This window comes from Festucalex cinctus, chromosome 10 (genome assembly GCF_051991245.1).
Source record: "Festucalex cinctus isolate MCC-2025b chromosome 10, RoL_Fcin_1.0, whole genome shotgun sequence".
NCBI lineage: Eukaryota > Metazoa > Chordata > Actinopteri > Syngnathiformes > Syngnathidae > Festucalex > Festucalex cinctus.
The window spans coordinates 24,322,645-24,337,829 of record NC_135420.1 but is presented as its reverse complement, the minus strand read 5'-3'; the positions used below and the strand labels follow the sequence as shown (position 1 = coordinate 24,337,829).

The window sequence follows — 15,185 nt, the reverse complement described above, 5'->3', positions numbered from 1 at the left end:
AGTATATTTACTTTTTGTCAATTGGCATAGGCTACAAAATTTCAAACATCCAGGCATTTCTGATACTTCCACAATACAACACTGACTTTACACAGTGAAAACAAACGGCATATTGTATTGCTTTTGCCTGTGATTAGCATACAGATTGGCAGATTGTTTCATCACATTTTGAAATGAAAATAATCCTCGCAAATCAAAATACAACGATCTAAAGTTCAATGCATTTGAGTGGAGAGCTTCCTTTCATCGAATAATTTTGACTGTTAAGCTCGGCAATTGTCCATTTTGGTCTTGTGCATTAATTCTTCATTAATTATGATAGTAATTCTTAACGAATTAAACAATTTTAAATAAAAATGTAATTTCGTTTATAGTATTTAGTTGATATATAAATTAATAAAAATACATGAATGTAATTTATTTATTTATTTTATATTTTTTTTATTATATAATTGTATTGTTTTTGTTAGATAATATCAACACGTACTGAATAACATTTTATATATTTGACATTTGCATTGAAAGTGCCTTATTTGTTGAAAAGTTGACCTACAGCGCCCTCTGGGCGCACCTCGTGTTTTCTTCTTCACAGGGCATACTTCCGCCATCAGGTACGCTATATCCGGTTGTGCAGCAGCCATTTTGTCTGTTCGGGCACGTCTACTCTGACGGTCGAAAAACTGCCGTTCCACCTAAACAAAAACACTCGAATATACTCAGCATGCCTTAATTTCAACTTTAAACTTGCGCGTAAAAATATATTAACATCACAAACGCGCGCCAGAGGAAGCGCCGACTTTCCGCGATAAACGCCCCGCGTTGAAGCGAACGAGAGGGCCGAACAGTATGTCGTGCAAGGAAAGCTACTTGGCGATCTTTCGCTATTTGACGGACGAGCGGGAACCATATGCACCGGGCACGCCGGGCAACACCAAGCGCAAGATACGCAAAGCGGCGGCCTGCTATGTGGTCCGCGGCGGCACCTTGTACTACCAGAGGCGGCTCAAGGGCCAGGACGTGTTCACCGAGTTGGAAGTGGTGCTGCGGGACGACCACAGGAAGGAACTTATCGAGCGGGCGCACGTCCTCGAAAGCGGGGAGCACCTCAACCAGCAGCTCACATGGGAGAGCATCTCGCAGAAGTACTGGTGGAGAGGTAAGAGTGGGAGACGAGACTCGCGGCGGCCGCGGGACGAAGCTTTGTTGTCGGGTTAAAATAGTAGGTAAATCCGAGGAAGTGTTAGCATTTCGTAGCAAACGTTCCCCCGCTGGTACTTGACGTACACACGCTGGTTGGCGCCATCCAGTGGGCAGACTACAGCAGCGGTATTTGACTTTGTAAGTTAGTGGACCCCCGCGAGGGATAAGGACGGTTAAATGCTTTGGGGAAAAAAAGTTTAAACCCCAAACTGTAAACAAAATGCTTTGTGAAATTGTGACAAACGTCAAGTCGGTGCTCGCATGTCAAGCGAAAACATCTGGCGATGTTTCAATCTCAAGAAACTCATCATTTGTGAGTGAATCGCTGATTACTGTTTTTTTTGTTTTTTTTTGTCCATTTTAGGTATCCTGAAGCACGTGAAGGATCACATCCGCGAGTGCACCACCTGCACTGTTCGCCGTGGCGCCGATGATGGCTCTGGGGGAGGCGGGCGCACTGGCAGCCGGCTGAAGAAACGGAAGACGGCCAGAGAAGATGACGACGACGACGACTATGAAGAAGAGGAGGAAGAGGGGGACGATGGTGAAGATCTTGATGATGGTCTTTTCTCCACAGGTCCAAGATCCAAGGTGTCAAAGACTTCAGATAAGCACGAGGTGGTTTTTGTAAGTATTGTTAGCCTGCAATGTGAGCATCTTTTTGATAACTTGTAAATTACCAGTGCTTTCAAGTTCACAGCGTTATGTGAGTTTGCACAGGTCCACAGCTTTGAGTTTTTTTTTGTTTTTGTTTTGTTTTTTAACTCCTAGGTGAACAGCAAGGGCGAAGTGAACCAGTTCCTATCTAATCACGGTCAGACGGTGCTGGACAAACTCAACCAGCAGCGCCTTAACAATCAGTTCTGCGACATCACGCTGCTGATCGAAGGCGAGGAGTACCGGTCGCACAAGGCGGTTCTGGCAGCGTGCAGCGAATACTTCCACGATCTCTTCTTCGAGAAGGGAGCCGCGTCCACGCACGAAGCCGTGGTCGACCTTGCTGGTGAGTTTACGTCTTGTGTCGGCTTGCCGATACTAGAAAATTACAGTGATGCCTCATCACAGGCAATAGTACATTTTCATGAGGATAAGCCGTATAGAAGATGGATGGATGGATATTTTTCTGTAACGTTGGGGTGCACTTTGAACCCAGATACAATTAAAACCACGGGGTTTAAAGTACTCCGGCACAGTGCCGGATTTCCGGCGTAAGATATTTTTGGACGAGACAAGCCCTATATGTGTGTCTTGCTTCATGCATCCACACCATACTTAACTCATTCAGTCCCAGCCATTTTCATTGAAGAAACCCCCCTTCGCTCCTTACTGGATTTGGACTAATTTTGCAAGGTTGAATATTCTGTTCTATTGCTATAAAAACATGAAAATGACCAAAAGAAAGATTAGAGTCTCTTCTTTCATCAGGAAAAAAAAAGTATATTTGTATATATATATATATATATATATGTATATTTGCAGCTATTAACATTATATAGAATATAGCTAAGTTTCTCGTTATTATTCACTCACCTGTTGAAAACACTGGGAAAAAGAGTTGCAACATGGCTGATCTCTTATACTCTGCTGTCACCTGCTGGTCGTTTTTTGCAATAACTCCCATTGATTTAAGTGACCTCTTCATGCCAGAAGCTGTATCAAAGCCTTCTGTGTGCTCTAGCATAAAAAACAAAACAAACATAAAAACGTATAATACCGTTTTTGGGAGTGAAGGGCAAAGTATTAAAAAACATATTTATAAGTTTTTGGGTTTGAATGAGTTAATACCACCAGTAGTCAAATTAACAGCCACCAGCCAATCAGAGGCAGAGTAAGACGAGTCTTGTTTTGATGTAGCTCGATGTCATGATGATGATGTCACTTGTCCCATGTCCTTGCGCTGTTGCTCGTGTGGCTTTAATCTACCGCCTCTACTCCAGGGTTCACCAAAGACAGCTTCCTGCCTCTGCTGGACTTCGCCTACACATCCATGCTGACGTTCAACTTCAGCGTCATGGCGGAGATCGCCAACCTGGCGCGCCACCTGCTGATGCCCGAAGTGCTGCAGATCTGCGAGTCGGTGCACAAGGAGGTGGAGGAGCAGAGGCTGGTGGTGTACCAGCATGAGGACAGCCACACCGTTTTAGCCGGACAGGCGGTGGAGACCCCGTCCGACGAGCCAGGCACTTATACGGTCACCATACAGAGCGACGGCAGCGCGGTGGTCACCCACGGCGGGGTCACCCACTCCGGGCTCGCCGTGGCGGGGGAGTCTTTCGCCATCGTGGCGCCGGCGGGCACCGAACAGCCGATGGCTGTCACGGCCGAGGGAGTGGAGGGCGGCGAGACCCTGACGCTGATCGCGCACCAGGCAGCCCTCATGGGCGCGGAGGGGGAAACCATGACGGTGGTCACCCACAGCGGGCAGGCGGGGGCCACAGAGTCCCTGGCGGTGGTGTCGGCCTGCCTGGCCATTGAGCAGCCGGGCGAAGCGGAGACTTTTCTTTTGAACATGGAGGCGGGACAAGTTAAGCCGGCAGAAGCTAATATGATGCCTGTGGTTGAGCTTCAGACCCAGGTGGCCACCGATGCACCAGGGTCGGCCACCGATGCACCAGGGTCGGCCATCGATGCACCAGGGTCGGCCACCGATACAACAGAACCGGCCACCGATGCACCCGAGTCGGCCTCCGAACGACTCGTTCCACCGCCCCTGAAACGGAAACGAGGGCGCCCGCCCAAGGTGAAGAAGGAAGTGGTGATGGAGGCGGTACCGCCGGCACCCTTGGAGGTCGAGGAAGAAGATGCGGGGCCGTCCGCCGAGGACGACAAGCAGGAAAGTACGAGCGACTCTCACCGACGACTGCGGCAGCGCTCCATTGGTGAGGGCGGCTACGCTCGACTCCACATGGGCCTGGATGACGACAATGACGAGGCGAAGAATGCTGACGCAGTCCCTCGTGGCACCCCAATCCTGAAGGTACCCACATTCAGGGCTGTCAATTACGCACAAGCTCACATGTAAATTGTAATGCCTCAGTGCTGCTCTTTTGGGTAGCAACAGAGTTGAATTGTTTGTAGCCATGTTGTAATGAGCCACTGCAGTTTCCTTCAACATGATCAACTCACCACAAACATTCCGTAGGTGGGTCCGAGGCCCGGGAAGAGGGGGCGGCCTCCGAAGCAGCTTGAGGCGAACCCGGTGGGAGGAGAACTTGGATCGGCGGAGAACCAGGAACCAGACGGCGCAGAGGCCGCTCCTGCGGGAGATGCTTGCTCGACAGAGCCCTCCGCCATCGACACGCTGGCGGCAGATGACCCGGATCTGGGTGATGAGGTCCTTGCAGGCAGGGCCGTGGAGGGCAAGCACACGTGCTTAGAGTGCGGCATGTCCTTCCCACGCCGCTACGCTCTCATCATGCACACCATGAAACACGACAAAAGTCGCGGATACAAGTGCAGCGTAAGCAGCCGCCTACACATTTTAACCCAGTTGGACCCCTAACCTTGGCTTGAAAACCTGATTTGGAGCCCAAATCCTGGCTTGATGCCCTAATTCCTGGCATTCATGTCATCACCTACAAAAAGTGAAAAGTAAACATGTTCTGTGTGTTTCAGCTGTGCAGCAAAGAGTTCCAGTACGCCGCCTCTCTGCGCGCCCACCAGGCCCGCCACAAGCAGCAGAGCAGCCAGCGGGCGCCCGCACTCAAATCGGTGCACCCCCCTTCCTCCGCCGAGGGCGTGCAGGACTCCAAGTCGGCGTGGCCAAACACCAAGCGCGAGTTTGTGTGCGACATCTGCGGCAAGACGCTGCCCAAGCTGTACTCGCTGCGCATCCACATGCTGCACCACACGGGCGTGCGGCCGCACGCGTGCAAAGTGTGCGGCAAGACCTTCGCGCACAAGCACGGCCTCAAGATGCACCGCGTCCTCCACGACGTCACCAAGCAGTTCCAGTGTCAGTACTGCAACAAGTCCTTCGTCAGCAAGCGCAGCATGGAGGAGCACACCAGCCTGCACACTGGTCAGAAACGTGCACAAGAATTTAAAAGCCTAAACCAAGTTGGAAACTTTAACCCATGCTTGAAACTTTATTCTATGGCCTAACCCAAGAGAGAAACATTCACCCAAGATAATACCCTAATTTGAAGCCCTAACCTTTGTTTGAAACACCAACATAAGATAGAAACCTTAACCCAGGAATGAAAACTTTCCAAGTCTTGACATGCTAATTTAAAACCCTAATCTTTGTTTGAAGCCCTAACCCATCTAAAACCTAGACTTGAAATCCTGATTTGGATCATAACCTATTCTTGAAATTTGTGCTTTCATAAAAAACTAAACTGATATTTTATCAAAATGTACTTTATAACATTTTTTTATTTGAAACCCTAATCCGGATTTGAAAGCCAAACCCAAGATTGACCTTAATCCAGGCTTGAATCCCTCTCATTTGAAACCCCAACACTGTCCACAACTCTAATTTCAAACCCAAATCCCATATTGAATCCTTAATAAACCCAAACCTTTGCTTGAATCCATATTTTGAAACCTTAACCCTGTCTAAAAAACCTGATCTGAAACCTTAACTTGAATTCATTTCTTGACGTGTGACATCATGGCAGGCGAATCCAAGTACTTGTGCAACACGTGCGGCGCCCCCTTCCATCGAGCCTCGGCCTTGAGCAAGCACCTGAAGAAGCACAGACCCAAGCCGGAGGTGCGCGCCTTCGCCTGTTCCCAGTGAGTATCGCCGTCGCCTCCGCTGCCGCACCTTTCCACGCCAACCGTGTTCGCCGCCTGTGCTTCCCGGCAGCTGCGACAAGTGCTTCTACGAGGCCAAAGACCTGCAGCAGCACATGAACAAGCACATGGGCCTCAAGCCTTTCCAGTGCCAGATGTGCGGAAAGTGCTACAGCTGGAAGAAGGACTGGTACTCGCACGTCAAGTCGCACAGTGTGGCCGAACCTTTCAAGTGAGACTCCCACACACAGCCCACAGCCCTTCAAAATTTCAAACCCTAACCCTGACTTTTCATCCCTGCCTCGCTCGCGTTCAGGTGCAACGTGTGCGGCAAGGAATTCTTTGAGAAGGCGCTGTTCCGGCGCCACGTGAAGAAGGCCACGCACGGCAAGAAGGGTCGCGTCAAGCAGAACCTGGAGCGAGAGTGCGAGCACTGCGGCAGGAAGTTCACGCAGCTGCGCGAGTACAGGAGGCACATCAACAACCACCAAGGTGACGCCCGCGCTCACGCTCAGACCTTCATGGATGATGTCAAGTACATTTAGGATGAGGTATTGGCTAGTTACAGGTTTGACGGTTGACTTTGGTTTTGAAAAGTCAAGGTCTCAAGAAACGCCAATACCGGGTGTCACCCGGTGAATTTGACCAGTCAGACTGTCAGGTTTACCTGTTTGACATTTATTAAACATGACAAAAAAGGAGAGAAGACACTCAGTTCAAAACGCTCTGAAAAAAAAAATCCCCTCCTCACCCTCTCTTTTTATTAGGTTTCCATGCCCCTAGTTACATGGGTGTTCCAACCCTAATAATGAAAATGCAAAACATAGTTGGAAGTTGGAACACAGTGGACTCAACGAAAATGTGCACTGCCATCCAATAGTTGAACATTATCGAGACGTATAATTATCGAGAGGTTCATTTATTACAATTAATGAAGAATACATTGAGTTTGATTATTTTGCCAAATGAAAAAAAAATGTAATTCTTGCATTAGATAATAAAAATGTCATTTCTTTAGGTACATGTTAAATATGGCAGTAATATTGATATCGCTATATTCAGCGACTTTATCCCATATCGCATGTTTTTCCAATATCGTGCAGCCCTATTTCAAGCAGCCTTGACACCCACATTTGAAACCGTAACTCGAGTTTCAAATCCTAATATGAAATGCTAATTTAAGCCTGTAACCCCAACCAGGACATAACACCAAATTTCAAGGGTTATGCTAGAAACCCTACCCCAAGCATTCTGTGGTATCTTCAAATTGTAACTGCATCTTTAAAGCCCTAATTTCAAAACCTTAGCACTCTTTTTCTCATCCTAATGCAGCCTAGAACTCTAATTTGCAACCTTAATCACATCTTGAAAACCTAATTTGAAACCATAAACAAAGCTTAAAACCTTAATTTGAAATTCTAACACAGGCCCTTAAATTGAAACCCTAACCACATAAGTCAGTGGAGTAAAAGCACTCACCCGTTGATATTAGTGTCTTGTTCGCCCTCCTCTCATGTTTGCAGGCGTGAAGCCGTTCGAGTGCGTGACGTGCGGCGTGGCGTGGGCCGACGCACGCTCGCTGAAGCGCCACGTGCGCACGCACACGGGCGAGCGGCCCTACGTGTGCCCCAACTGCAACGAGGCGCACATCGACGCGCGCACCCTCCGCAAGCACATGGCCAAGTACCACGCCGACAGCCTGCCCTGCAAGATCATGCTGGAGAAGGACACGCTGCAGTTCCACAACCAGGGCACGCAGGTGGAGCACGCCATCAGCATCCTGGCGGCCGACCTGCCGCCCGAGCTGCGGCTGGCGCAGGCCACGGCAGCCGCCGGCGCCTCCGCCGAGGAGATCGAGACGGTGCTGATCACCGAGGAGACGGTGGAGGCGGTGCAGGCCGCCGAGGCGGTGCAGGCCGTGCAGGAGGCGGAGGAGGCCGCCGACGGCTCGATGGCCACGCTGACCGACCGCGGCATCATGCAGGTGGTCAACTACGTGCTGGCGCAGCAGGCCATGACGGGCGTCAAGCTGGACGAGGCGCCCGACGCCATTCAGACCATGGAGGTGGAGGTGGCCGAGGTAGAGTAGAACCATTTTTATTCTCCTGGACCGGATGTTGTTGTTTCGCTTGCGCCACACCCTTTTCTATTTTAACTGTAAATAGTTTTGGACAAAATGGAGGAATCATAGCATTTGGGCCCTTCAACACTTCCTCCACTCCCTGCTTTTGATTGGATCATGAGATGATAATAATAATAAAAAAAAAGCACAGCATTATCACTCATTTGTTTTTTGTTTTTTTGTTTATCTAATTTTGTTACAATTGTAAAAAATTAGCAAAGTAAAACAAATATTCACCCTGTTGTAAAATAACACCGCAATAAAACAAACAGCATTATCACTCGTTTTTTTGGTTGTTTTTATCTAATTTTGTTACAATTGTAAAAAAATTCATAAAGTAAAACAAATATTCACCGTCGTAAAATAACGCCGCAAAAAATAAAAAAAAAGGTAAACACATGCCCTGAAATTTAGCTTTAAAAAGAAGTCGAATAAATGAACACTTATACAATTGTATAATCCAACCAATCAAATTGGTACACACAAAAAAAAAAAAAAAAAAAAGTGTAACTAAAATACGGTGTACAAAAGAAGGAACCGTACAATAAAATCATGTTAAAATGTTCAACATTTGTAAATTAGGTAAAATAAACATTTAATTGAAAAAAAGGCACCACAGTTGTCGTAAGCCAAATAAATGTAAAATAAAATAAAAAGAATATAGTAAAACCTAAAAACAAATTGTAAAATAGAGTAAAACTACTCACCCCGTCTTTTAAATCCCTGTCATGAAGGTGTAAAAATAATTAACACTAATCCAGTAAAATTACTCAAACTGTCATAGTTGTTAAATTAAATTAGAATAATGTAAAACATAAGCACTTTCCCAGTCATACTCTTGTAAAAAAAATTGTAAACTAAAACTTGTCATTGTTGTAACAATAATTAACATAAAATAATACTCTCCCTGTCATAACTGTAAAAATAAGTATAATCCAATTAAAACTAACCTTAATGCAGTTATAAAACAGTAAAGAAAAAAAGTACATTAGGACTAAGAATATGTACAACTCAGGAGAGCATTTATGGATATTTGGATTTATAACCTTAGTGTGCTCATAGTAAAATGTACAAGTTAAGAATGTGAACATTTGAGTAATTTCTGATTCATGATGACAATTGTTGATTTTGAAAAGTAAGACAAGACAGCAGTGTAGTCAAGAAGGGTGGATATTTATTTTGGATTTATATCAAAATAGTCTCGACATATTTACAGTAAAAATTGTACAAAACATATGAAATGCGGCTGTTTTTTGTCTCTATTTCTAACTTTAAACCTTGTTTTATTTCCTTATGAAAAAAACAAAACTATACAACATATACATACATTAATCCCACCCAGGTAATAATCCGCAACCAAATACAACATAGGAGTGGGTAACACTTGAAACTTGAAATGTTCCTGTACAACAACACTCTGTGCCTATAGGTGGCGACACACCGGCTAAATATAGAGAGCGGATGCGTACTTGAAATGTACAATCAGGACTTGGAAATGCAATTTTTTTTAAAAACACTTTTAACATTTCTTAAGTGCTCTCAAGAAATTGGAAGCGTGCAGGAGAAGAAAAATAAGTGCACGTCTCTTTAAAAAAAAAAAAAAAATGGGGGCAATGTTCCGTGCGTTTTTTGTTTGTTGTGGTCCTACTCTCCCTCCTCCTTGATGCGCTGCTGCTGCTTGTTGCGGCGCGAATCCAGGTCGAAGGAGAAGTCGGACCAGTCGTCGCGCTGCGGGAAGGAGATGGTCTGGCGCAGCGTGAAGCGCACGGCGTCGATGACGCGCTCGCCGCGCGCCTCGGACGAGCTGACGGCGGACGCCCCGCTGGTGGTGCGCACGATGTGGGGCGGGGGGGAGAAGTCCATGGCCTGCCGGTGCTCCAGGATGCCCTTCCAGATGGCGTGCTGGTACTCGGCGGGGATCTTGAGCCGCGACAGGTCCTAGTGGTCATGACACAGGGGTGGGAGCAGCGTTAGTGGAGGCCGCCGGCGCCGCTGCTGCCGCTGCCAGGGCTCCACTCGGTTGTGATTGACGGCTGAGGGCTCACCTCCATGTTATAGTTCTCAATCTGGTAGATGTTGCTTAGGCCCTGTGCTGTGAAGTAATCCAAGCAGCCTGCGCAGCCCAGACGAATGAGGAAGCTGACAGGGGAGGGGAAACAACAAACGTTTATTAAAACCGCCACAATATTGTCGTCGTCATGTCACAATATTAAAACAGCACATCTGTTAGTCAGGTTGATTTCCATTTATGTAGTTCTAGCACCCTCTGGTGGCTAGTATTATTATTATTATTTTTTTAGTGGTTTAATTTTCACAAGGCATATTTTGGCCCTTCTATGTTTAAAATCCATATTATATTTTTGTTTAATCGAAAAATACACTTTTTTTTTCTAGGTAAAAGGTCGTTCTTAACTCATTTACTCCCCAAAACGTATAAATACATTATATTTTAAATATTACCATGCTCCCAAAGATGTATTTGTTTTGGCTTTGATGCAGCCTCTGAACTGAAAAGAATGCTTGAAGCAATGGTAGTTATTACAAAAACGGCCAGCAGATGGCAGCAGAGTATAAGAGATCAAAAAGCTCTTTTCCCTACAGTTTTAAACAGATTTGTAAATAATGATGAAACTTAGCCATATTCTAATGCTAATTGATGCAAAATGGAAAAAAATAGAAATATACCTTTTTTCCCCTGATGAAAGAAGAGGCTGTAATCTTTCTTTTGTTAGAGTCCATGTTTTTATAGCAATAAGACAATATTCTATGGGCCTTGCAAAATCTGTCAAAATCTAGTAAAACAGTGAAAATGTCCTGGTAGTGAATGAGTTAAAAGTACTTTTTTCTTGGGTGTGAAAAATATGTAATAAGAGTATGTAACATTTATTTAAAATACACGTGAAAGTAATTCAAACAGCCAATGGATCCCAGACAAATAAGGAAGCTGCCAAGAGATGAAGGGAAAGAATTTGATTGCGGTTGCTATGAGTATTTATTTATCATGTTTCGTTTCCAAAACATTGCGTCTTTATGTATTGTGACTATGCAGCAATGGAAGAGTTGGTGATTTTCCCTTGTGCACTTGAACGCAGCAGCGCACGCACACTGTCGCACTGCATATTTCTGCCTGGGTTTCGTACTCTTAAAAATCCATTAAATTTGACTCAAATATGTTATTTTTTGAGAAAAAAAAAAAAAAAAGTCCGGTTGTTATTTTATTATTAGCATTCATTGGCTCCTACTACAAGTTAAATTTGAACCTTTAAGTTACTACTGGAAGCGATTTTGATTTCCTCCAGGATGAATATGTTGAACGTATTTTTGTTTGCGGGTGTACCTGGAGATGCTGCTGTCCATAGGGTACGGAGGAGGGGGCGTACAGTGCGAGGAGGGCACCAGGGGCAGCTGCGGCTGCAGGGCGTGAGTGGGGCTCAGTGAACTCATGTCAGCGCTCATGGGAATGTGAGTGCCCATCATTGGAGTCACTGCAGAGACAAAATTTAGACCACAGCTCGCTTTATTTGAGTTACATCGCCGTTAAAATTGGGATTACGTAAGGCTGGGCAGTTATTTGATTCATATTATTTACAGTGGATCAGATTAAGGAAGCAGCATCTTTTGTTCATGTTCCGTTCACTTACAAGTTTTTCTTGTACAGTATTCCATTTGCAGTTAACGTATTGATGCTAAGGGGTATTATTATTATTTATTTATTTATGTATTTATTTTTAAACATTTGGTCCCAGAGGAAGCAATTTTATTTTCTCATAACAGTAGTACCTCAACTTCCAACTGACCCGATTTACGAGTTTTTCAAGATACTGATGCCAATCGACGTACATCTGATGAGTTGCAACAAGCAGCCGTTTGCCAAATAGTTAACAATTTATCATCACATTGTGTATTTACTCGCCAAACCACATCACTTTTTTCTAACAAATGTCTGCTAGCTTGATGCTAACACACAATTAAAAACTCCATTCATGGGCTAAGAAAGTAGTGTCAATGTAGCTCTAGTAAAAGGAAAAAAAACAGAAAAAAAATAAACGAAACAAAACATTACAGTACTGTGTATGCTATAGTAAACTGCCCCCGAGTGGCAAAAAGCACACAGCAGCAGGAGGCTCATAGAGCATGAAATCATGATGTAAAAACTGCCTTTATTTTCTTTCTAATGAAAAAAAACAAAAAAACACGTTAGTGTTAATTTTAAATGAATAAAACATTTTTTGGGTGTTTTTTGTTTTTGTTTTGTTATGTTTTTTTTAGTGGTGTGCTAGAACGGATTGAAAGCATTTCCATTCATTTGAAAGGAGAAAGATGATTTGTCTTGTCTTTGTATGGAAGGGGAAAAATTGTAAAGAGTTGTCTGATTTTGATGTGGACGCAAAACAAAATGTGATTTTATTTGAAGGCGATATCGCCCAGCCATACAGGAAATAGTTTGAACGCAGGAAGTGGTGCAAACCAACAAAGAAGAAGTGCACTTACTGTCCGTGAGGCCGGCGGACATGCCGGACGGGGTGAGCGTGTTGCGCTGCTGCGGGTTGATGAGCTGACTGACCGACGGAAGCTTGTTGACTTTGCCGTGAGGGGGTGAAGTGCAGCCGTACGCCGGCTGAGGCGCCATTGACGTCCTTGGGGAGCAAAAGGGATTAAATACATGATGTCATCACTCATCAACATGTGTCCAGTTTCATACTTGAAATCAAAAGGAAGACTTCACCTTTTGAAATTACAATTCTATAGTAAGCCTTTACAAAAAAAATTAAAATAATGTTGTATAGCAAGACATTTTAAAGACGACCATGTATAGTAAGGCTTTTTTTTTTTTTTTTTTTTTCAAGACGACCATGTATAGTAAGGCTTTTTTTTTTTTTTTTTTTTTTCCAAGACAACCATGTATAGTAAGGCTTTGTTTTTTTGTGTTTTTTTAACGACCATGTATAGTAAGGCTCTTTTTTTTTTAATAGTAAGGCTTTTTTATTTTTTATTTTTTTTAATTTATTTATTTATTTTTTAAACGACCATGTATAGTAAGGCTTTTTTTTTTTTTTTTTTTTCAAGACGACCATGTATAGTAAGGCTTTTTTTTTTTTTTTTTTTTCCCCAAGACAACCATGTATAGTAAGGCTTTGTTTTTTTGTGTTTTTTTAACGACCATGTATAGTAAGGCTCTTTTTTTTTTAATAGTAAGGCTTTTTTATTTTTTATTTTTTTTTATTTATTTATTTTTTAAACGACCATGTATAGTAAGGCTTTTTTTTTTTTTTTTTTTTTCAAGACGACCATGTATAGTAAGGCTTTTTTTTTTTTCCCAAGACAACCATGTATAGTAAGGCTTTGTTTTTTTGTTTTTTTTTAACGACCATGTATAGTAAGGCTCTTTTTTTTTTTTAATAGTAAGGCTTTTTTATTTTTTATTTTTATTTATTTATTTATTTATTTATTTATTTTTTAAACGACCATGTATAGTAAGGCTTTTTTTTTTTTTTTTTTTTTTTTTTTTTTTTTTAAGACGACCATGTATAGTAAGGCTTTTTTTTTTTTTTTTTTTTTTTTTTTTAAGACGACCATGTATAGTAAGGCTTTTTTTTTTTTTAATAGTAAGGCTTTTTTTTTTGTTTTAAACGACCATGTATAGTAAGGCTTTTTTTTTTTAATGACCATGTATAGTGAGCGGTTTTTGTTTTTTTTTACGACCATGTAAGGCTTTTTTTTTTTTTTTTTAAACGACCATGTATAGTAAGGCTTTTTTTTTTTTTTTTAAATGACCATGTATAGTAAGGCTTATTTTTTAAACGACCACGTATAGTAAGGCTTTTTTTTTACAACGACCATGTATAGTAAGGCTTTTTTTTTTTTTTTTTTTTAAGACGACCATGTATAGTAAGGCTTTTTTTTTTTTAAATGACCACGTATAGTAAGGCTTTTTTTTACAACGACCATGTATAGTAAGGCTTTTTTTTTTTTTTTTTAAACGACCATGTATAGTAAGGCTTTCTTTTTTTTTCTTTCTTTTTTTTTTAAACGACCACGTATAGTAAGGCTTTTTTTTTTTTTTTAAGCGACCATGTATAGTAAGGCTTTTATTTATTTATTTTTTTTTTAAGACGACCATTTATAGTAAGGCTTTTTTTTGTTTTTTTAAACAACCATGTATAGTAAGGTTTTTTTTTTTTTTTTTTTTTTTTTTTTTTTTTTAAGACGACCATGTATATAGTAAGGTTTTTTTTTTTTTTTTTTTTTTTTTTTTTAAACGACCACGTATAGTAAGGCTTTTTTTTTTTTTTTTTTTTTTAACGACCATGTATAGTAAGGCTTTTTTTTTTTTTTTTTTTTTTTTTTTTTTTTAAGACGACCATGTATAGTAAGGCTTTTTTTTTTTTTAATAGTAAGGCTTTTTTTTTTGTTTTAAACGACCATGTATAGTAAGGCTTTTTTTTTTTAATGACCATGTATAGTGAGCGGTTTTTGTTTTTTTTTACGACCATGTAAGGCTTTTTTTTTTTTTTTTTTTAAACGACCATGTATAGTAAGGCTTTTTTTTTTTTTTTAAATGACCATGTATAGTAAGGCTTATTTTTTAAACGACCACGTATAGTAAGGCTTTTTTTTACAACGACCATGTATAGTAAGGCTTTTTTTTTTTTTTTTTTTTAAATGACCATGTATAGTAAGGCTTATTTTTTAAACGACCACGTATAGTAAGGCTTTTTTTTTACAACGACCATGTATAGTAAGGCTTTTTTTTTTTTTTTTTTTAAGACGACCATGTATAGTAAGGCTTTTTTTTTTTTAAATGACCACGTATAGTAAGGCTTTTTTTTACAACGACCATGTATAGTAAGGCTTTTTTTTTTTTTTTTAAACGACCATGTATAGTAAGGCTTTCTTTTTTTTTCTTTCTTTTTTTTTTAAACGACCACGTATAGTAAGGCTTTTTTTTTTTTTTTAAGCGACCATGTATAGTAAGGCTTTTATTTATTTATTTTTTTTTTAAGACGACCATTTATAGTAAGGCTTTTTTTTGTTTTTTTAAACAACCATGTATAGTAAGGTTTTTTTTTTTTTTTTTTTTTTTTTTTTTTTTTTTTAAGACGACCATGTATATAGTAAGGTT

General features: G+C 41.8%; 2 protein-coding genes across 11 annotated transcripts in view; one reads left to right on the top strand and one right to left on the bottom strand.

The window, feature by feature from the left end:
* The first annotated feature begins 611 nt into the window (after positions 1-611).
* Positions 612-8,225, top strand: zbtb11 (zinc finger and BTB domain containing 11). Its single transcript, XM_077534244.1, has 10 exons — positions 612-1,156; positions 1,565-1,827; positions 1,972-2,203; positions 3,138-4,177; positions 4,343-4,660; positions 4,816-5,221; positions 5,823-5,940; positions 6,014-6,172; positions 6,257-6,432; positions 7,464-8,225. The coding sequence occupies exons 1-10, from the start codon at positions 847-849 to the stop codon at positions 8,027-8,029; spliced, it is 3,588 nt and encodes a 1,195-aa protein (XP_077390370.1). The 5' UTR covers positions 612-846; the 3' UTR covers positions 8,030-8,225.
* Positions 8,226-9,216: 991 nt separating this feature from the next.
* tp63 (tumor protein p63) overlaps positions 9,217-15,185 on the bottom strand; it is a 93,210-nt gene continuing 87,241 nt past the window's right edge. For 9 of the 10 annotated variants that reach the window (XM_077534249.1, XM_077534250.1, XM_077534255.1 and 6 more), the window contains 4 exons: positions 12,554-12,699; positions 11,400-11,547; positions 10,108-10,201; positions 9,217-10,000 (listed from right to left, as the gene is read on the bottom strand). In XM_077534249.1, coding sequence (XP_077390375.1) covers positions 9,707-10,000; positions 10,108-10,201; positions 11,400-11,547; positions 12,554-12,699 — 682 coding nt within the window. In that variant the 3' untranslated portion in view covers positions 9,217-9,706. The remainder of the gene's footprint in view (positions 10,001-10,107; positions 10,202-11,399; positions 11,548-12,553; positions 12,700-15,185) is intronic. The other variant, XM_077534251.1, reaches the window with a different exon arrangement.

Coding starts and splice junctions, on each gene's coding strand:
- zbtb11 (XM_077534244.1), top strand. CDS start 847: ATGTCGTGCAAGGAAAGCTACTTGGCGATCTTTCGCTATTTGACGGAC. Junction 1,157..1,564: donor GCAGAAGTACTGGTGGAGAG/GTAAGAGTGGGA, acceptor TGTCCATTTTAG/GTATCCTGAAGCACGTGAAG. Junction 2,204..3,137: donor AGCCGTGGTCGACCTTGCTG/GTGAGTTTACGT, acceptor CCTCTACTCCAG/GGTTCACCAAAGACAGCTTC.